Raw genomic sequence first — 22,315 nt, 5'->3', positions numbered from 1 at the left:
AGTAATTTCAACAAAGTTTAATGAATAACCGTTAAATTATGGTAATACTTTTATTTATTAAATAAATAAAATAATTTGAAGAAAGTTCAATGACTATCCGTTAAACTATAATGACACTTTTATTTATTAAAGGAATAAAATAATCTGAGAAAAGTTTAATGACTATCCGTTGAATAATAATAATAATACTTTTATTCAATTAATAAATAAAGTAATTTCAACAAAGCTTAATGAATAACCGTTAAATTATGGTAATACCTTTATTCATTAAATAAATAAAATAATTTGGAGAAAGTTCAATGACTATATCCGTTAAACAATAATAACACTTTTATTTATTAAACGAATAAAATAATTTGAGAAAAGTTTAATGACTATTCGTTAAATTATAATAACACTTTTGTTTAATAAACAAATAAAGTAATTTGAAAAAAAATTTAACGAATGAAAGTTTCAATGAACTTGAATTAGGGAAAGACTAAAAATTGAAGTTTAGATTTCTAATCAGCGACCATGAAAACGTCGAACACACAAATTGTTAATTTTAAACACAGAAACATCTTCAGTTTCCGGCGATTTGGGACCACTGTGCGGCAATCCGAGGCGAAAACGGCACACTGACACTCTGATTCGACCAGTTGGCCCGCGATGATGTAACACGGGCTACCGTGATAACGAACGGCCGGCAGATCGCGAAATCGAGGAAGCAAGCAATAAAACTTCTTGTCCTGGCGGCGAACGAGTCCGCGCACACGCGCGATTATGGTTGTTGGCCTCTTCTGTTTTTACTTTCGAGCGGAAACTTCGATTTTCGGCCGAGAAAGCTGACGCGCCGCGCCGTTGTATAATCGCCGCCAGCAGGGCGAATGCGAATTGTTTTAGAGGCTGGCGTCTAATTGTTAGTTTAACACGTTGACAGCGACTGTTTTTTTAAATCATCACCGAATCGCGGATCGTTTCGTAGAACAAAAATGATCTTCATCAATTTTTTTCAATAATTTCAATGTGTTCTAGATAATGCATAGGTGTCTCTGAATTATTTTAATACTTTCATCGTTTTTAATTTCACTTCTCGTTTTTGTCATAATCGATGTGAAAAGTATCCGTTTAAAATTATTCTATAGAAATTCCGATTGCAACAGTTACGAAGAACCAAAATATAAGTAATCGCAGATGCAAAATTGATAATATCAATTATTTAAAGTGAGAAGGGACATTTTAATTGTCTAGAAAATAATATGAACTTATACGATAAAACCAATTTTATTATGCATTTATTCAAAATATTGTAGCATTACTGATTATGTTATTACTTTATTTAAGCTGATATTTACACAATATTAATGTTAAACATACGATTGTATAGTAATTATTTCCATACTTCTTTTCAAATCAATGTTTAATCATTAGACTGTGTATCTTTAAGCAAAATAAAAATTGTCTTCATTAATTGCAAAATACAGGAACTGCATAAACATTTATATCCTTTTTCAATAATTTTAATGAATTAACAATGATACAATAATAGTTTCAAATTGCTTAGTTTTTGCTTTGTCGCATTTGATTTACTAATTTCTATCGTAAGTGCATAAAATTCGCAATTTGCTAATAATATAATTCTTACCTTGTTTCTTATTTCGATAAAAGTTCTTCTCACTTAATTTGCAATCAATTATAGATATAACCAACTATACTAAACTGTTTTTTTTTTAAAGAATGTCTCCAAAATAATAACCAATTTGAAATGATTAGTTAAATCTAACAACTAACAACGTTTGTAATATTATTTCAAAGTAATAGTATTTCAAGTAATTCATAGACACAGATACTGTAATTCAAGTAATTCATCTGAGTGATTCATATCAAGTAATTCATCGCCATACCTGGAACACGGAATTATCCACTGAGCAATTAAATCTGATAAATTAGATTGATAAAAGTTTTTAACGATCTCGCTATGCGTTTAGAATACATCTAAAGCAGATCACAAAATGAATTATAATGATTGCACTGAAACTCTTGTTTCAGTGCAATTTTCAGTGCGGAATTTTTTAATGAATTCGAAATTACATGATATTCGACATCGGCATTAATTATTGAGACAGTTAAATTACATCTCCCACGTACGAATGCAAAATTGTACTGTCTTCGAGCTAAGTTCCGAAACGAGCAAGGGAATTATTCAAATAACAAGATACAAAGCAATTTATCATTCATTTCGCCCAAAGGTAAGTACTGTTCCGCTGCATGAAGCGACGATGCATGACCGACTCGTTCCACATTTGGTATTTAAAACGATCACGAAAACGTCCGTGAATCCATGCAATCGGGGTCTCGGGAACCAGAGTTGGACAACATTTTATTCGGAAGTTGGATAAGAGATAAAGATTAACGCATCAAATTTCAATCGATACTACCGAATGAATTTTCAATCGAGTACGAATTTATGTGGATAAAAATTCATCCGTATAAGAGATTTTATTCCACTAAGAATTCATTCGAATAAGATTTTATTCGATTAAGAATTCATTCGAATCAGATTTTATTTGAATAAGAATTCATTCGAATAAGATCTTATTCGAATAAGAATTAATTCAAATAAGATTTTATATTCTATTAAGAATTCATTTTTGAATAAGAGAGGTTTTATTCGATTAAGAAATCATTCGAATGAGATTTTATTCGAATAAGAATTCATTCGAATAAGATTTTATTTGAATAAGAATTAATTCGAATAAGAATTCATTTGAATAAGATTTTATTCGATTAAGAATTCATTCGAATCAGATTTTATTTGAATAAGAATTCATTCGAATCAGATTTTATTTGAATAAAAATTCATTCGAATGAGATCTTATTCGAGTAAGAATTAATTCAAATAACATTTTATTCGATTAAGAATTCATTCGAATAAGATCTTATTCGATTAAGAATTCATTCGAATCAGATTTTATTTGAATAAGAATTCATTCGAATAAGATCTTATTCGAATAAGAATTAATTCAAATAAGATCTTATTCTATTAAGAATTCATTTTTGAATAAGAGGTTTTATTCGATTAAGAATTCATTCGAATGAGATTTTATTCGAATAAGAATTCATTCGTATAAGTTTTTATTCGAACAAAGAATTTATTCGTACAGGAATTCATACAGAAAATAATCGATTCGAATAAAAATGATAGAATATAAAGCGTTTTTTCCATAGCTCATCAATTCATTTCTCCGATATTTGTTTTTACAATTAATTCTTTTCAAATGTTGCATTGAAAAGTTTGTTACTTTCAGGTAGATTAATCACTGATGCATAACTAAATCCTTCTACTGTTTTATTATGTATTCTACTATCTTTCTATTTTATAAATTAGGAAAAAACAGAAAAGTCAACAATTACTCGCACTATTATTCGAATAATTTTACAATTTCTATTCGAACACTTCATTCGAATAATTTTACAATTTCAATTCGAATACTTTACACGAATAAATAATTATAATTTAAACCTTCACATGATTGAGTAAATGTGACAAAACACACTTTGTGTGCATAAAAATCTACATCAGCCAATAGAGTTCAACACGTTTAAGCCGTGAAATGTAGACTTTTGCTTCACCGTTTGTCTACGTTTTCCGAAACCGAAATGTATATCACCTTGTCCACCCTTCAAATAGATAAGAGACCCAGGTATCTCTATCCAAAATCCCCCCTTTCTTGTTAGTTTCGTCTCTTATCTTCGTCCATTTATTATCTGCGGCTCCACTCTAAGAACCACTGTAGATTACCTATTCGTTGCTACCGTGTTAGAAAATCATGGCATCGAAATCATTTGCCGTTGAAAATCGCGTTAATAGACTTCCGGTAGGTAGCATTAAACATCAGCAGACCTGATCAGAGAAATCTTTCCCAGATACGATACTCTGTTCTTACACGCGGCTACGAGCTTGACCAATTAAATCTGCGCTCTTCAAAGACAGAACGAAAAGGGGCGTCTTCGAATTGGTTATATCCCGGGCGTGTTAGGAACTGGTTACGAAGTCCGCCACAAAGTGGATCGGCATGCAGCATCCGATTTTTTCAAGAGCCACCGAAGAACGCGACCGACGGACAGATGGGCAACTTGAAATGTAACAACGATGCCGCGGCAACTATTCTAACGAAACGCGAAGACACGTCGCATGTTTCTTTGCGAACCGGTTTCAACCCGTCAACGAACAAGCAGCGCAAGAAATCGCGGGATTTTTTTTTATTTTCTTTGGTAACGACCAATTTTGTAACCGAGAACTGCAACCGAGCTGAACGGCCGCCCTTCGTGTTACGCGTACAGTGAGCAACAAATTCGCTCGCTTAGGGCACTCCGCCAAGTGATTATAATAATTAGACTGCGTGTTTTGTGCATTTATGACAGAAACGGCTATAAAAAGATTAAAGGAATTTGAATGTATCGAACATCGTCCGGTAAACGACCATTTTCCATAATATTATATGAGAAAAAAAAGTTTATCACCGTGTACCTTTTTGCATTAAAATGCGTACGGTAGTTATACCGTCCATCTGCAGATGTTTTGCAGATGCTATTTCGTTTTCGCGTGCCACTCGCAACTTATTCTTGCTGAACTTTTCACGAACCTCGTCGAAGGGTTATCCTTGTCCTTTAATATTTTTCAAATACGTTTTTATTGACTGCAAGACTAAGGCTTGTATTTCTTGCATGTCTCGTATAACATTCAACGATGTTTATATTTATTTCGTGTTAATCTATTAGTTCATCAGAGAAATTCTTTGTTAACATTCAAGAATGAACGCACATTAAAAACATACACCGACTAGTCAAGATATTAACTGCTGCATGCATTCTAATATAAAAAAGAAATTTTCAAATCATGTAATAAACTTTTCACTACAAAAGACAGTTCGATCTTGTAATTTCTACAAATTAACAATTCTGCAGATTTTTTTAACTGTATATAATGATTAGTTTGCAGATCTTTATGTATTTAATAATTAATATTATTCATAATAATAATAAGTAATAATAATAAGTAATAATAATAAGTAATAATAATAATAATAATAATAATAATAATAATAAGTATTAATAATTGAAAATTAAACATTAATTTTATTAATAATAGTACGACAGTAATTAAATAAATATTAATTGTAGAAATAATAACACTGTAATAATAAGTTAAATATTAATTGTATTAATAATAATACCGCAATAATTAAATAAATATTAACTACAATAATAATAACACTGTAATAATGAATTAAATATTAATTTTATTAATAATAGTACCGCTGTAATTAAGTAAATATTAATTGTAGTAATAATAACGCCATAATGAATTAAATATTAATCGTATTAATAATAGTACCGCTGTAATTAAATAAATATTAATTCTAGCAATAATAACACTGTAATAATGAATTAAATATTAATCGTATGAATTTTCTATGATTATTACTAGGAATTTTCTAATTGATATAAGAAACGTTTGCCTTCTGCCAATATTTATGAAAATAAATAAACATTTGCATAAAGATCTGCAGTCTGATATTTTCTTTTACAACGTAGTAAACATTTAAACATAATTTGGTTACAATATTGTTTATTCACCAGATCTCATGTTAACCGGACTAATTAAAATATCTAAAGTGAACCGAATTAACGGAACATCCTGTATATTAACAATAAACTCCCGAGTCCTAAACGCAAATAATATATACCGTCTTGTAACAATTTTTATGATAATATAAATGCTGTAATAAAGAAATTTATTTATAGTTATATCAATATCAAGAATCGTAAAAGGAAAAATCGAAAATATATTCATATAATTATCGAATGTTCATAATGTACAGGTGAGTACTTCTTGATAAATTCTACAATTTTGCACTAACTACTACCGTGCTCTTAATATAGTACGGTAATTAAAAATTCGTTTACTAGGCAGATAAAGCGTCGAGAAAAAAAAATGGCGTGCAAGACGCGCGATGCGGGCGTCGCGTCGTTTGCACGAACCGGCATCTCTACCGATCGAAAAGAGGACAGAAGACACGAAAATTATAAACAAAAAAAAAATAAAAGAACTGACCTGATCTGGGCAGCGTGGAAATAACTATCGCTCGATGATCGTGCCTCGAGCGAAACTCCGCACGGATTTACCGAGATCTGTTAGCGCGCAAATAAAAAGCGAACTGACTCCGCGACCTCGTCGAATGTAATGAAGAGAAGCAAGTACACTACGGCGGCGTCTTCATGAAAGTAAAATCATTTCCGGCCGCAGGGAGGACGGTTCTGGCTTAAGGTTTGATGAGTACGTCCGCTTTACCTGCCTTAAACTACGTAGTTCCGAAGTGCAAAGTGAAAACAAATACCCCCAGATCTACCTGTCCGCTAAGAGGGCTGCTAGGGTACCCCACGAAGCGATCCCGTCGCGCCGGAACGGCGCATCGATGCCCCTATGGGATCCGGCACGACCTTCACGAACCCTCTTCCGTACCTCAACAGGTTCACTCAGGTTCACTCAGAAGGGTCGGCAACCGCGCTGCACTTGCCAGATTTCCAAAATGCCTACAATTTCGCCGGCACTTTCCGACCACCGGCGACCATCGGCGACCACCCTCGCACCGTTACGTGGACATTCTTTGTTCGCCATTTTGTCATCGGCCTGTTTTCGTTTTACAAATCGTAGCAGAAAGAGTCGATTAACCATCCAACCGTGGCCAACCTGGAATTCGCGATTCAAGTACTCTGTAAAATTTCGCATTGAGAAAAAGATCTAAATTTTTAATTTCAAGAAAGTTATTAATTTTTTTCTTGTTTATCTTTTATTTCCTTTTTAATATAATTCTTAGGGCGCATGCGCGCAACAAATAAAATATATAATTGTATATTTGTGTTAAGGATTCATTTGGACATTCATTTAGACATCTTGAAGTTTACATTTTAGTCATACCGGTCGTACCAACTTTCGAGAACTTAAGAATAATTTGTAGCTTGCGATTTCACGCGGAAAAATCGAAAACTTGTCCGCGGTTAGAGTGTTGAACGTTATAAGAATAAATATAAAAACTATAAAACGTTGTAAGAAAATTAAAATTGTCTGCGTCAACTGCGACACGTAAGAGCCGAGAACAAATTTCATGATCACTTTGATCATTTCAACAGGTACGGAAAAGGTACATCCATATTCTTACTTTCACTTGAACGTTCTAGGGTTTTAAATTTCTTAGTTTTGTCATAAATGCGTAAAATCGTAGTGTACCGATTGTTACACAATATCATACGAGACCTAATTTTTATTGTTATTATTCATGTAACGTTCAGATGACTATTAAATTACAAATAATTTCGAAGATTAATTTCTTCGCCGGCCAATTATAATTTCTTAATTTTATTAAAATTCGCAAGAGGGTAAGAATGTTGGAAAAGTAATGTATGCCACATAAATTTGCTGTGCAATTTTTATTTCACTGAATAAAATATTTTAATTAACCCTAGAAAGATAACCATATGACAACGTACGTAAAAGATAACCATACGCTTCAGAGGCGCATGCTTTTCTAAGGCGTCAATTTTATACTAACAATGGATATTTATTTAAGTTAATCTAGTCATTTTAAAGGTTTGGCATTATTGTAAAAATAAAATGCATTTATATTATATTTTTTTATATTTTAAGTAATTTTAAACTTAAATCACTAGACCTCTATGAAAAATTAACAAAAATCAACAGTCTTCGCAGGCGCCTCTGCGACGTAGGTTATCTTTCTCGGGTTAATGTTAAACACATTCAACTGATTTAACAAAAAAGAAATTAAAATAAATTTCCAAACTCGGAGAAGTAATAACATAGCTTTCAAATATACATATACATATAAACCGGACAATTTTGTCGTCACTGCCGGGCACATTGTTATTTTACATTTAAGACAAGAGAACCCAGAAACGCGTCTCACAACAGGTTGATCGGAAAGTTCACCTGATTCGAAACTCGAACAGGTCGCCCGAAAAAAGCAGCTCCACCCGAAAAACTCGTTAATTCAATGGACGCCGAGGGGAGCCGACGGAAAAAAAGCACGCAAAGAAACGCGGGCAAAAAGAGCGTACTTTTTATTCGTAGCTTATTACACAGAGTTATGCGCAGGAGGGTGTTCTGGCGCGGCCCTGCAGGGATGCAGACGGGGCGTCGCGGTTCTTCGGGAAAAAACCAAGCCCGAAGCGCAGTTAATGACTCTGACGGGTGTCAGGCCTATCTTGACGCGTCTAGACGCTCGACCCTAAATTTCTCGGCCACTGTGCGCCAACGGAGGAGGACAGAGAGGGAGAGAGAGAGAGAGAGAGAGAGAGAGAGAGAGAGAGAGAGAGAGGAAGAGAGAAGAAGAGAGAGGAAGAGAGAGGAAGAGAGAGAGAGAGAGGAAGAGAGAGAGAGAGAGAGAGGAAGAGAGAGAGAGAGGAAGAGAAAAAGAGGAAGAGAGAGAGAGAGAGGAAGAGAGAGAGAGGAAGAGAGAAAGAGGAAGAGAGAGAGAGAGAGAGACTGTTGATGTCGCGCGTTAATTACTCCGCTTGCAACCCCCTGCGCCAACTTGTTGATTTAAGAACGCCAGCCGCGCCTTGCCCACGATTCGCTCCCCGCGACGAACTGTCTCGTCTAATTGGCCAAATTAATCCCTCTGCTGTAGTAGTAACTTCGCTCGAAAACAAACTGCAGACGGTTCTTATTCCGCAGCTTCGGAACACTCGCAGAAATTAACCTGTTTGATCAACGTTCGTTCAGTGTCATCTAGTCAGTGTCCTCTGTGCAGTTTCGATGTAGGAAATCGTGAATCGTAAACGATTTATTTAGATTTATTTTAGAGAGAATCTAGGATAGAGTGAACGTGTGCGATTAACTCTTTGTGGTCCTTTTCTTTTATATGTATTTCTATTATATGTATTTCAATATGTAGGAGGAACGTGTAATAGCTGTAACATTATCTAACTGAATCATATTTCGATAATTAATTATTTCGATTTGTAGTTTAATGCGTAGTTCAATGTACAGTTCAATGTGTGTGTGTTGTTTGATCTGTAGACCGTGTAGTTCAATGTATAGGTCAATGTGTAGAGCAACATTGTTCAGTTTGTACTATTTATGACAAATTTCATCCACCATCATCTTTGTACATACACCTACTAACAAAAGATAAGAAACATTACATTTAATAAAATTATATAAAATTTCATATTTTAATGAATATGCATATAACACATTGTTTATATTGCAATGTTGTTTTGTTCAGTGCATACGACAAATAAAAACGAGAAAAGAAATAAAGAAAAATAAAACAAATGCCAACCACAAAAATAAAATAAAAATTGAAAATTCAAAATTAGTAATTAAAAATTGAATATTGAAAATTGAAAAGTATAAATTAGAAATTTATAAAAAAATGAAATTAATATCATTGTTGACACAGCACAAATTTGTATGCTTTTATTATACTTTTTTATTTCAAACAGCGGCAACGGGTTTAACTTCGTCAAATCGTTATGCAAATAGTGCAAAACCCAGGTCCAATCCGTGCAAAGACCGGAAAGGATTCGACACGAATTATCCGCACAACGGTAGGTAATTCTGTCAAAGTGCTAAGAATAAGTTCGCGAGACAACAGTATCAAAGACTTCCATAATAAGAACGCACATAATCGAATCATCTCCCCATCTCTACAAACAAGATAAACACTATCGTTATCGCGTTCTTGCAGAAAGGGTTGAAGACGCTCGTCCTTGAACCCGGTGGGGTCGATCGACGGGGCCGAATAAATCGAAACCGATAAACAGTTCGCAACAAAAAATAGTGAGAATCTTCGTCGAGAATCGCGTAACCGTCTTAGAAACGTGTCGAGACCTGTCGTAACAGGTTCGAACTGGTCCAGCGCTGCAGCGGGTGACTATCCACCCTTTTGATCACGGTGCTGCGTAGTAAAAGAGCCGAAAGACCCCCGGCTTCTCTTCTCTCTGTGGAAACCGGAGAGGAGCGAAAGGAAAGGAAAGGAAAAGGAAAGGAAGGATCCACCGAGAGCAAGGTTCTACGAGCACGGGGGTGATCGCGGGGGTGGGTGTAAGGGCCGTGCAGGTCGGGGTGGTAGGTTGGATTAGTGTCGGAGGGTATCAGAGGAGGGAGAAAAGCGGCAGATGGTCGGCGTGGATCCTGACGTGGGAAGCTCCGAATTCTCCAAGTTCCCACAGCCAGAGTGCACCTGCCCTCCCCACTCTGTCACCCCGTCCTGCTCGGCCGGGCCTATATAAGGTCCGGGGTTGCTGGTTTAAGGCACCATTCGCTCACTAGCGCTTCGTTCCAAAGCATCCTCTGAAAAGTCCACGACCGCTACTCGCTTCTCTCCGAGATTTTCGTCTCCGAGAACAGAACAGCAGCAACGAGCGAATACACAGCAGACGTTTTTATTTCCGTGAATCGAGCAACGACGTTGGCAGACGCGTGTCCCTCGTGGGGTCAGTTGTATACGAGACTAACACGGTCGTGTGCAACGCTCCTTTAAAACCGGTTCAGTGCGTGTCGAGCGAGAGAGCGAAAAAGAGAAAGAGAGAGAGAGAGAGATAGAAAGAGAGAGAGAGAGAGGGAGAGAGTACACTTGCATCTCGCCGAAGGACGAGCCCGCGAATCAAGATGGCCGCCACCACGATGAGCCACGTGTTCGAGTACGAGAACGAGCTGAACGACAACCTCTACAACCTGAAGATGTCCGGCAAGAGCAAGGCGAGCAGCATGCGGCTCAGGAGAGCCCTGAAGCCGATCCTGCGGCTGCTGAAGAAGAAGACCAGCAGCGGCAAGCCCGCCAAGCCTGGCAAAGACCAGAAGGCGGTGCCGCAAGCCGAGGTGTTCACCGAGGAGGTCGACAACCAGAACAACGCGAACGAGGCCCTCGAGAGAAGGCTGCTCGCGGACCTGCAGGACGCCGAGGAGGGCGCGGCCATCACCGTCTGCCTCGACGGACAGATGACCGTGGTGCCGGTTGTACCTGGTCAGTGCTACGTGCCGGTACACTTCGCGCACACCCACGCCGGCGACTTCTACTGGACAACCTTGAGCATGGCCGATAGTGATCTGTGCTACAAGGAGCGCGCGTTCTCGCAGCACCAGACGCCCGAGATGCAAGTCGCGTGAGACGCCCACCCCGAACCCGGTTCGGGAACCGACGACGACACACGTCATCTTCTACCTCACACGGAGATATTCGAGAAACTCGATCTCCGGAACACTTCCTGGGGACGGCGCGGTGCGGCTAACGCAACGGAAACAATTCCACGATGATTCGACGGGGAAATGGAACCACGGAGCTTCCGGAGGGGGAGTGGGGCGGGGGCCCCAAGATCGTCGACCAGAAACCAGTTGACCACGAAGAGAATGTTCGACCCCGCGGATACGGGGCAGATTCTCGTTCCGCCAGACTGCCTTTTAGATAAGATTGCTTCGAAACTGTGATAAATAGATTTTAGTTTTTACGATCGCACACGCCAACTGATAGTCGACACGCGCGACGCTCATCGAGAATGACATTGTGAAAAGTTTTTCTCGTATTTTAAATGCGAACGTCGTTCTATTTTTTTTTTTTGTTTGTTTACATTCTGCGGATCAGTTGGAGCTCTCGACGATTTTTAAGATATTCTATATTATGTCGCCGATCATTTTTTTGTCTTATTTTTCTCTTTTTCTTTTCCTTTTTTTTTCTTTTCTTTTTTTATTGTCGCGACGCCGCCGAAACGCGCGCGCGCGTCGCTATTGTGATACTTGTACCTACCTAGGATAATCGTTAGTTAATGTATGACATTGTGATATGGGCTTTAATGCCGTCGGTATAGGCCGACGCAACTTCCTACTGTCTTCCAATTTGTTAAGAGAATAAATTTACTCACGTAACACACGAACTCACCTGTTTCTTCGTCATTCACACCCTCGCCCGATTTTAGCACTTAAGCTCTTAGCTGTAACGAAAACACGGGGCGGCAAGCTTGTTCGCGGGAGTCGAACGATGGAATTCCATTGGACCGCGATCTCTGTTCTATAGCTATGTAAATCGCATCGGGTTTCCGTTTCGGGGAAAACTCGTTTGTTCCAACCGCGATTCCACCTGCGACCTTCCGGAACCGTTTGCCTTTCGAAAGGAAGCAGCGTTTTAGAGCGCGGGGCCTTTGTATAGAGCCTATTCATGCATGGGACTGGTCCGAGAAAGCCTTAGGGGTCCTTTCAGCCCTTCGACGCGGTGAAAAAAGACTCACGAAATCTCGCAAGAGCCTCGGCTTCGCTTGACCGGAACAAGTTTTGTCCTGAAACGCTTTGGGGCGCGGAGAATATTCGGTCGATATATTCGCCGCCGGAGCGATGGGAAACTCGGGGCACGAAATGTTTCTCACGATACGGCGTTTTCCAGCAACGGTCGGCCGAAAGTTTCCAGCGTAAACGGAGAGCGACCCCCTCGAAGAACCCTTTACCGAGAGAATAAAACCACGTTTTCGACAAATTTCACCGACCGAAAACGATCGCACGAGTATCGTAAAAATCAGTACGGGCAGGGTGTCTTTTCTTTTTTATTTCTTTTGTTAACTGGGCGCACATTACGTATCCAATTATCTGTTATTTATACGCTTCGCATAGGAACCCCAACGATTCTCCATTAAGGCGAACTGGTTCCTTACGTAACGTTGAATTAACTTATTACAGCTCGCGGCACCGTTCGACGAAATCGCGAAAATTTTTGTGAAATCAATGTCGTTCAGAAGTGAAACTTTTAATGAGACATCGGGCCCGATGTAGGTAAACATGTTCGAGATAGAGGCTCATCTTATTATTCATTGAAATTAAATTAAACATCGTTTTGCATAATTGATTTTCCTTTCTGATGGGTTTCGAAAGTATGTACACTTCAAAAACTTGTTGATAATTATTTTGAACAAATGTTCCACCACTTTTCTTAACTACGCTTTCCATTTACGTTTTTTCTTTTCTTAGTTTTTTTCTTCTCCGTTCAAACTCCGTCGCATTTACGTTCGTCGCGACCAAGTTTTCGTTAATTCGATTCGCATTACACCTTGACAGGTGTCCGCGGTTGAAAAATCGTCGGATCAATTTGTTCGAAGCGACGCGTTTGTCGAAATCGTGAAAATATTTGTGAAATCAATGTCGTGCAGAAGTGAAATTTTTAATGGAACGTAATCTTATCTCGTAGCAATTAAAATCAAATTAAGATTATCCTTCTTAATGAGCATTTAAGATGTCGTTGATTGTACATTTCAAGATTATTTTGAAGGAATATTCCATCATTTTTGTTAATTTAATTTTACATTTTCATTTGTTTAGTCTTCTTTCAGTTCTTTTTTCGCAAACTGCATTGTATTCGCATCGTTTGCGACCAGGGCCTTCGTTAACCCTTTGCGGTCGAAGCTATTTTAATTCGAAATCCGAAACGTGTCTTCTGATTAGAGTAATTGTGCCTGTTGGCAAATACATTAATTGCAATTTTAACAGTTTTCTTAAGTATAAACGGATCTGATACTGTTACAATTATTTTCAAAAATGGTGTAACAATTTTTAATGACGACCGAGAGCCGTCATTCGAGTGCAAAGGATTAATTCTATGTGCACCTCGATGGGTGTCGGTGGTTGAAAAATCATCAGGTTAATTTATTTAAAACGACGCGAACAGGAAGCGCGGCGTAACGATAAAACGGGCGGTTTAACTCGGTGAAAAGTATACATTATATGATTGACCGGGGCCTGTTAGAACGAAGGGTAGAACGTAGGTAGTGAATGGGCACACGTGTTACCCATATGTGACAAGCACATGTCCGTCAAGGTAGGTAGGGTGCTCGAATTCACATGATTTTCCATGGTCGGTTGGGGGTAACCGCCCCACCGCGCCGAAAAATGACGAAAGATTGTGGTGCGTGCGCGCGCGATGCTCGTGCTTCAGATAATAGGACAATAATATGTGGGGTGAATAATTTGGGGATAGGTCTCCGATAGGGTTATCCGTATTTTCTGTCCATTTAACGGTCAGCAGACCATGAGTGCTCGAGCGGATGGCGAATTCAATGGTGACCTCGATAGGATTAAAAGCGCAGAAGTTCTGCTGAAAATTAGAATAACAAAACCGACAAAGCCACAAATTGGTCATTGTTACCTTACGGTCGCATCAGGTGCAGCAGTATGTAATTTCTTTTCGGACTTAGACGCTGGTCGTTTTGGGATATTTTATAATTAATAGGTATGTTGTTAATCATGTGTTGAACATTTTTTATTATTGTAAAATTTAAGAATCGTTGTACTGAAACAATGATAATTATTCTTACTGTTTGAGTAGTGAGATCATTGATATTATTATAATATATATATTGATATATGTGTATTGATATTGCCTTTGTTATAATAATTTTATCATAAGAATATTATCTTTATTAAAATAATTGTATGATAATAATATTACCTTTATTACATTAATTTTGAAATGATAATATTATATTTACCTTTAATAATATTATAATATTATATTACCTTTACTATAATAATTTTAGCATGACAATATTATTTTTATTATTATAATTTAATCACAATAATATTACCTTTATTATAATAATTTTATCACAATAACATTACCTTTATTATAATAATTTTATCACAATAATATTTTTACCTTTATTATAATAATTATATCACGATAGTATTACTTTAATAAGTTCATTATAATTATTATTAATTCTATAAGCATTGTAAGGATTTAATTTCTTTTTCGTGAAACAATTTGTAAGAATATTGATTATGTAGGTTCATTATTTATTAATTCCTTATTCTAATGCATAATATGTAAATATTGATTGCGAGAAAATATTAGTTAAAATTATTGAACAATTTAATCTGTTAATGCACATGTTCACATTTCCTGCCTTTTTCCAGTGTTACAGAATCTAACTAAATAAATGTCTTTTAAACACAATAAGATGTAATAAATGTACGAATTCATCCCTTTCGAAACAATAATGAATTACTAATACAATGAATAACTATTAATGAATAGAATATATCTCAATTACAAGGTGATTCATTTTAACTCAATATGAAATGTTTTTTTTAACTTAACACTATTTTATTTGAAAATCATTACGAAAACAATGAAATGAAAATTCTCTGCCCAGAAAACTATATTTTACAAAATTGTAATTGTGTTATTAAACAAATTAAGAAACAAATTGCAAGCCTGTACTGTTGTAAAAATAACAAGAATATATTTAATTAATTCTAAAATATGATTTTACTTTCGTTTTCAATTCAAAGACAACATTGTTTCAGCAAAAAGATTATAAAATACAGAAAAATATGTGCTCTCGAATTATAACTACGATTATACTTATTAACAATTCAAAACAATGTTCTACTATTAAAAAGTAATTTAAAATGGCATTTTATTATCTGTTATAAATAAAAACTTCATGTTATAGCAAAATCAAAATTTTCTCTTATTCGCATTACTAAAGTAAATTTTATTTTTGTTAATTTGTAAAATATATTACACGCTCTGTAATGATCAACATTGCTCAACAAATACATTCGGTAGGAAGCAGAAAGGCGATCGGAGCCTGTAGGGTAGGCAACCCTCCACGCAACATTGTATTAGGAACACGAGCACCAGACGTTCGAGGCAAAATAGCGATCGACGAACGATTTAAAGGTGCGCGAAACTGAATGTTAACGTGCACAAAACAAGAAAATAAATCTTGGAAAAATGCACATTTTTCCATCAAATTTATATAACAATGAAATCGTTATCTGCACCTTCCTTATTAGTTGGCAATAAAAAGAATAGTAACATTAAATATGCAGATTTTACTCTTCACGTCAACTTTAAAACCAAATGCAACATACAAGTATGTCACATTTTTACTATTAAATAAAAATAATCTATAAGCTACCATAAGTACAGCTATAACTATAAATATAATCGCAACAAAGATCAATTTTATACGATTTTATTTCGGTAATATTTCGAATAAGTTCTTCGAATAAAATCTTATCCAAAAAAATATTTCAAATTCATTTTTTGATTAAAATCTTATTTGAGAAATATTTCGAATACATTTTTTAAATAAAATCTTATTCGAGGAATATTTCGAATAAATTTATCGGATAAAATTTTATCCGTATATCTCGAATAAATTCATCGAATAAAAGTTTATTCGAGAAATATTTCGAATGTTTAGTAAATAAAACAAAACTGTGAAGAAAAGGACTCCTGACTCTTTTTCTTTGCATTATTTCAGTAAATATTTCGAATGAAATATCGAATAAAATTGTATTCGAACAATTTATTCGCAATATTACTCGAACAAAATTTCATTCGAACAATTTATTCGCAATAAAATTTCATTCGAAGAATGTACACGAAACATTCCTCGAATCAAGCAATAAACATTCAGGCGTCGCAAATTGAAATTACTCTTAATAATTGGCGCGAATGGGTTTGCGCAACGTGTTAGTTTTTCGCCGCGTGTTCTCGCCGGCCGGGAACTTTTTTTCCACGCGAAAAACACACTTTCCACTAATTACAGGTGCACAGCTGGTTGAAATAGCTTCGAGAAAAATTTCATCCGACGCCATTATCGCATCTCATTAAGCCGTATCAAGCGTGCCACACTTCCCCTCCTTGTTGCAAACGTCGAATGTGTATGCTTAAAAGAAGTAAACAGGATAGCCATATGAAATGTATCAATTATACACCCGGGCTCCTCTTTTTTCCCCTCGGCGGCGATCAGCTTAATCGACGGCGTTTCCAACGATGAAATTAATTCATTACACGGCGCACCGTAACTGGGCCGCTCGTTTCTTTTCCCTGCTGTTTCGAGACCCCGGGAACGAGCAAATCGATCGGAAAGCCACTCTGTCGCAACGCCGTGAGACCTTTTCTTCGACTAATTGAGATGATTACGGAGTCCGGGCGAGAAATTAGTTGCCCGACGTGGATCGATTCTTTGCCGAAGCACTTTAAAAGCGTCCGGGCGGACACGTGTGCTCGAGTCGGCTGGCTCTGCTCTCTCGAAAGTACCGATGGCATTCGAACACTTTCAAAAAGCATCTTCGATCGCCGATTGAAACCGGGGAAATCAGAAACATTGAGAAACGGGGAAACAAGCTTTCGATCCTCCGCGACTGCTGTAACGCTAACCTATCTATAATACATACTCCGATTAATTATTCGGGCATCTTTTAAAACGCAATGAACTTTTTAGAATTGGACCAAACGAATTTTTTTTTAGATGACAGAAGGATCAGTCTACTAGACTATAGCTAGAATACTTTCTTTAAATTTTGCTATTGCTTAGGATGACAGAAGAAAATAAAAAACTATTGTCTTTTAACTTTTTTATCTAAGCCAATAATAAAAATTTCAAAGATGCATTTTGTAGATCTCGGTAACTTGTGAGCATGTTGATGCAAAACTGTGCGAATGAATATTTTGTATTACAAGATATCAGAACAATTTTTACAATAGTAAAAAACTGATCATATTATCTTTAATTATGCAAAATATTCCTGTTACTTATTATTAGACTGGATCTTTATGCAAATTCTCATTTTCATGAATGCTGCTTTAACCCTTTGCACTGGAGTGGTGATTCTGAGGCACCACTAAAATTGTTAGTTCGCGTTCCAAAATAATTTTTATATTAACAAAGTTTAAATCTAAAAAATTGTTGAAAGTGTAACTGTCGTCACAAGTCATCGCAAGACTCAATTTCATATGCATAAAATGCACTTTGTCATATAAAATGGAAATACCATAAGTCAGAAAAATTGTTTTAGATTTACGGTTAAAATGGCTTCGAGTGCAAAGGGTTAAAAAAGAAGAAAAAGATTTGTTGTGCGATCTATAAATTTTTTGTAGTGCACGTAGAATAATAATCCAATTGGTTTTTGTTAACATGTACGTTCACTTGTCTTTAAAAAAAAAAAAAAAAATTGTATCAATAAAATAATATATAATAACTAAACAGTGAATTTTATACATTCGTGGCAAATATGGATACGCAAAATATAAAATAATGAACAAACTAAAAGAAACTAAGGATGTTGACGCAGTAATTTCAACTTGTTAAAATTACTTAAGAAAAACAAAATTATGCACCTGTCTTCTACATTTTGACATTGATGCAGACAATTTTGATGTTGCATAAAGATCCGCAAAAAAATGCACGAATATCTATCGTATGTGTCTGTAACTCGTACAAGTACGCTGTTCGCTATCTTTCAAAGTGGTACTAACTAATTATAAATGCATGAAATTGTAATCTTAAATTCTGAAACATTAATTACGCGAAATATTAATTTCGCGAAATATTAATCTCGAAGTGGAGATGAAATAAAGATTCGAAAATTTCCGACCGAGGCGCGGATTGGTCGAAAATTTGCGAGAAAGTGTGTCGAAATCGCACTCCGTGAAATTTAAGACCGTTGTAATGGATTATTGCGACCTTTCGTCGCAGTCACGCGACACCTGTCGGACATTATATTGAATAAGTATCTACATTTTAAGGGCTCACTGTCTCGCACTAAAAATGCAACATAATTTTCGACCGACGAGTTCTCGCGGATAAGGAAGGCAATTCCCATGACAGCGTGTCGATTGACGGAATATTCGCGCTTCTTTAAACACTTTCACCACGACCTCCGCCACCGACGACCGCGTTGCACATTGCTTCCATCATCGCTTAAGCGATCGTAAGTACTATCGCAATAAAGATACACTTTCCTTTTCCAGACCACAAATGGATACAATGTTATGTAGAAAATGCGATTAAATGTTTTGCCGCTTGTAAGAATATGTTGCACGTGTACACCGCCGTTTTTAATTCGGGCGACTTGTGTAACACGCTGAAAAATGACAATCTTTAGTTTTCTTTTTCTTTTTTTAGACAAACGGCACATCCAATTTTTACGTTCATTTTTACGATATCTAGCAATATATTTTTCGAAGCAGAAAACATTTTTCTTTTCAAGAAACCCACTTGCCCAAATCTGCAGAAGTACGGTGATGTGAATAATTATAGACGCGAAGTAACTTTGACACTTTTAATGATATTTGGACGAAAACATAACGGAATATCGTAATTGTATGTTTCGATATTAGAAATAGTAGACAATGGAAATATACAAATATAGGTTTTTGTTGGTCTTTGTGTAAATATCAGTAAAAATGTAAAAATTACTTTGAGCGTGTAATTATTTACAGCACCGCAGGTGGCTACTTTTAGCTGAGACAGCCTGCATATATAAAAAAAACTTAGCAGAATTTAGCATATTTCTATTTTTTATTATTTCTAATATAGAAATTGGCTATATTATAATATAGAGATAATATACATATATTCCTATAATATAGAAAATTTCTGTATTAGAAATAATAGAAGATAGAAATATACAAATATAGTTTGTTAAGTATTTTTAGTTTAGTTTTTATTATAATATAGGAATATAATATAGATATATTCCTATAATATTGAAATAATATATATATTCCTATAATATAGAAATAATATATATATTCCTATAATATAGAAATAATATATATTGTTATAATATAAAAATAATATATATTCCTATAATATTGAAATAATATATATATTTCTATAATATAGAAATAATATATATTGCTATAATATAAAAATAATATATATTCCTATAATATTGAAATAATATATATATTTCTATAATATAGAAATAATATATATATATTTCTATAATATAGAAATAATATATATTCCTATAATATAGAAATAATATATATTGTTATAATATAAAAATAATATATATTCCTATAATATTGAAATAATATATATATTTCTATAATATAGAAATAATATATATTGCTATAATATAAAAATAATATATATTCCTATAATATTGAAATAATATATATATTCCTATAATATTGAAATAATATATATATATTCCTATAATATAGAAATAATATATATTGTTATAATATAAAAATAATATATATTCCTATAATATTGAAATAATATATATATTTCTATAATATAGAAATAATACATATTGCTATAATATAAAAATAATATGTCCGATTAAATTCGTAATCAAGAAACTAATTTGTATAAAACCGTGAAGTGACAAGTTAAGAAGAATGAACATTTACGATTTAATGGTATTCAGTGATACTACTTATAAGATTAATACCAATATTACTTCATTTTCTCATACTGTTCTTTCATGAATGACCAACCAATTGATGAATGGGACAAAATGCACTTTTTCAAAAAGATTAAAATGGAGCAAGTAAACATGAAACTCACTGGCACTATACATTGTTATAGTAAAAAAACTGATCTTTCGAATGCTTCAAACTATAATTAGTTTTATTGCTATATTGTCCCAAATAATAGTGTCCCATCCATGGCAGAGCTTCTTGATCTGTTGTGCCAATTCAAGCACGTTAAAAATAAATACACGTCCACTCTAGGGACCATTGAAGTCTAAACAGCTGATACGAACGAATTAAAGTTGATATGTACAAATTAAAGAATATCCGAATTTCGCATACCTTGAACCACCGAAGCTTCCTGCATACACGCATCGTAGAAGTATAATGCACATTTGTCGCACTGGATAAACAAAAATTCGGAGCAAACATCTAAAACCGGTGCCCACAAGGTAGCTGTATCTTATCAGTTAAATCCGTCCCTTATCAGAAGACGTTTTATATTGTGCGTTGAACTTACTTTCCAACCGGAGTGCACATGGAATCGCACGGTTATCGAAAATCAAAGTCTCGAAGGATCTCTAACGTTGGAATTGGAAGAGGATTATTTTGATAAGAGCTCGTAAGAGCGTACACATCCTCGAGTATCTTAAACTGATAAGTAAAAAGGTAACCGTCTCGATAGTTTCCGATAAGAATGATTTTTAATATTCAATAGGCATAGCAGCCGAAATCATTTTTGTGTTTCTGGGAAACTAGCGTCATATTTCTTAAAAAATATAACGTATTTCAGCGTTATTACTACAGTTAATTTAATTCATTTAATTCGTATTTCTGTTGCTAGCAACAAATGTCGCATCGTGTTGCCTTTCCATTCGAGGCGGTAAAGATCAAAGAAAAATAAGCCAGTATAAATACATATATGACAACTATAGGAAGCCATAAAAATGAAAACAAATGTTCCTCTAGTCTATGCACGCCCAAAATGTTTGAAACGTTTAAGTAGAATAGTTAACAAGTTAATTATAGTGTATTGAAGACGTGAACGTCTGCGCATCCCTTGGAATAAAAATGATAAATGTTAAAGTGCAAAAGAAGATAATTGCTGATAGACAGATACGTGAAGGAATGACGTTTCAGATAATCTATGAAGACACGATGCTCGATGTAAACGCCATCGTTACTTACAAGAAGATAGAAGAATATCCTTGGGTCATCGATTTTGACCGAACTTTTTCTATTTAATCCGGAGCAAAAATAAGCCGATCAATAATTCGCCATAATTGGCGAGTAGAAGGGACCGATGACGGTTGTAACGCTCTGATTTTAGAACACGATCACACAAGAAACTATTGTATTTACAACGAGAATTATTGCTCGAAACTCTCGCCAATTTATCGGAGATTATTCAGTTGCAGCGGATTCGTCGTGCATCGAGATATATATATATATATATATATATATATATATATATATATATATATCCAAGTTATTAATAAAATATGGAAAGCGGGTAAAAAAATGTTACAACCGACCCCGACCTCGGAACGGTTGTAACACAGCACTGCATTGTTTACGTGCCCAGTCATTACAGCCACAACATTGAACCCATTTCTCATTAAATTTGCTCGTGCTACAAGCTTCGTAGCCATCTTCGTATGCTTTTATATCCGCGGTTTCTTTATTAATTTGTTTATTTTCGTATTAAATCGTAGCAATTATAAATTGATTTACCTATTTAGTTAACCGATTTAGTTAATCTAATAACTATAGGTATGTACTTATTTAAATTATAGGATGAAGAAAATAAGGCGCGTTGAAATCTTTTACAATCAACCAGGAATATCACTGTTACAATCGTTCCCAACCGCACTTTCAAACTTTGATTATAAATTGTTATTTATAACACGCTTATTGATGCAGAGTAACTATCGGCATTTCTTTAGGACGTATGAAATTAGAGATTTGAAACAAGACGAATATATTTGCTAAAAAGCACTTGTATCACAATTTTAAAGCAGAAAGTCAGCTTTTAAGTATCAAAA

The 22,315-nt window shown here is 35.1% G+C and overlaps 2 protein-coding genes across 7 annotated transcripts in view; one reads left to right on the top strand and one right to left on the bottom strand.

Moving 5' to 3' along the window:
• The window catches only part of LOC117219088 (uncharacterized), a 327,339-nt gene that overhangs the window by 208,147 nt on the left and 96,877 nt on the right, over positions 1 to 22,315 (bottom strand). Inside the window, exon 1 of one of the 6 annotated variants that reach the window (XR_013034612.1) lies at positions 6,098 to 6,637. The exons of the other annotated variants lie outside the window; for them this stretch is intronic. The gene's annotated coding sequence lies outside the window, so the exon portion shown is untranslated. Of the gene's footprint in view, positions 1 to 6,097; positions 6,638 to 22,315 lie in introns of those variants that run through there. 6 annotated transcript variants of the gene reach the window in all.
• On the top strand, positions 10,297 to 11,934 carry LOC117219092 (uncharacterized). The gene has a single exon (XM_033467986.2). It carries the CDS (start codon positions 10,676 to 10,678, stop codon positions 11,171 to 11,173), a length of 498 nt encoding a protein of 165 aa, XP_033323877.1. The 5' UTR covers positions 10,297 to 10,675; the 3' UTR covers positions 11,174 to 11,934.

Source organism: Megalopta genalis, chromosome 12, assembly GCF_051020955.1.
Source record: "Megalopta genalis isolate 19385.01 chromosome 12, iyMegGena1_principal, whole genome shotgun sequence".
Classification (NCBI taxonomy): domain Eukaryota; kingdom Metazoa; phylum Arthropoda; class Insecta; order Hymenoptera; family Halictidae; genus Megalopta; species Megalopta genalis.
This window is presented reverse-complemented; position numbering and strand designations above follow the sequence as displayed.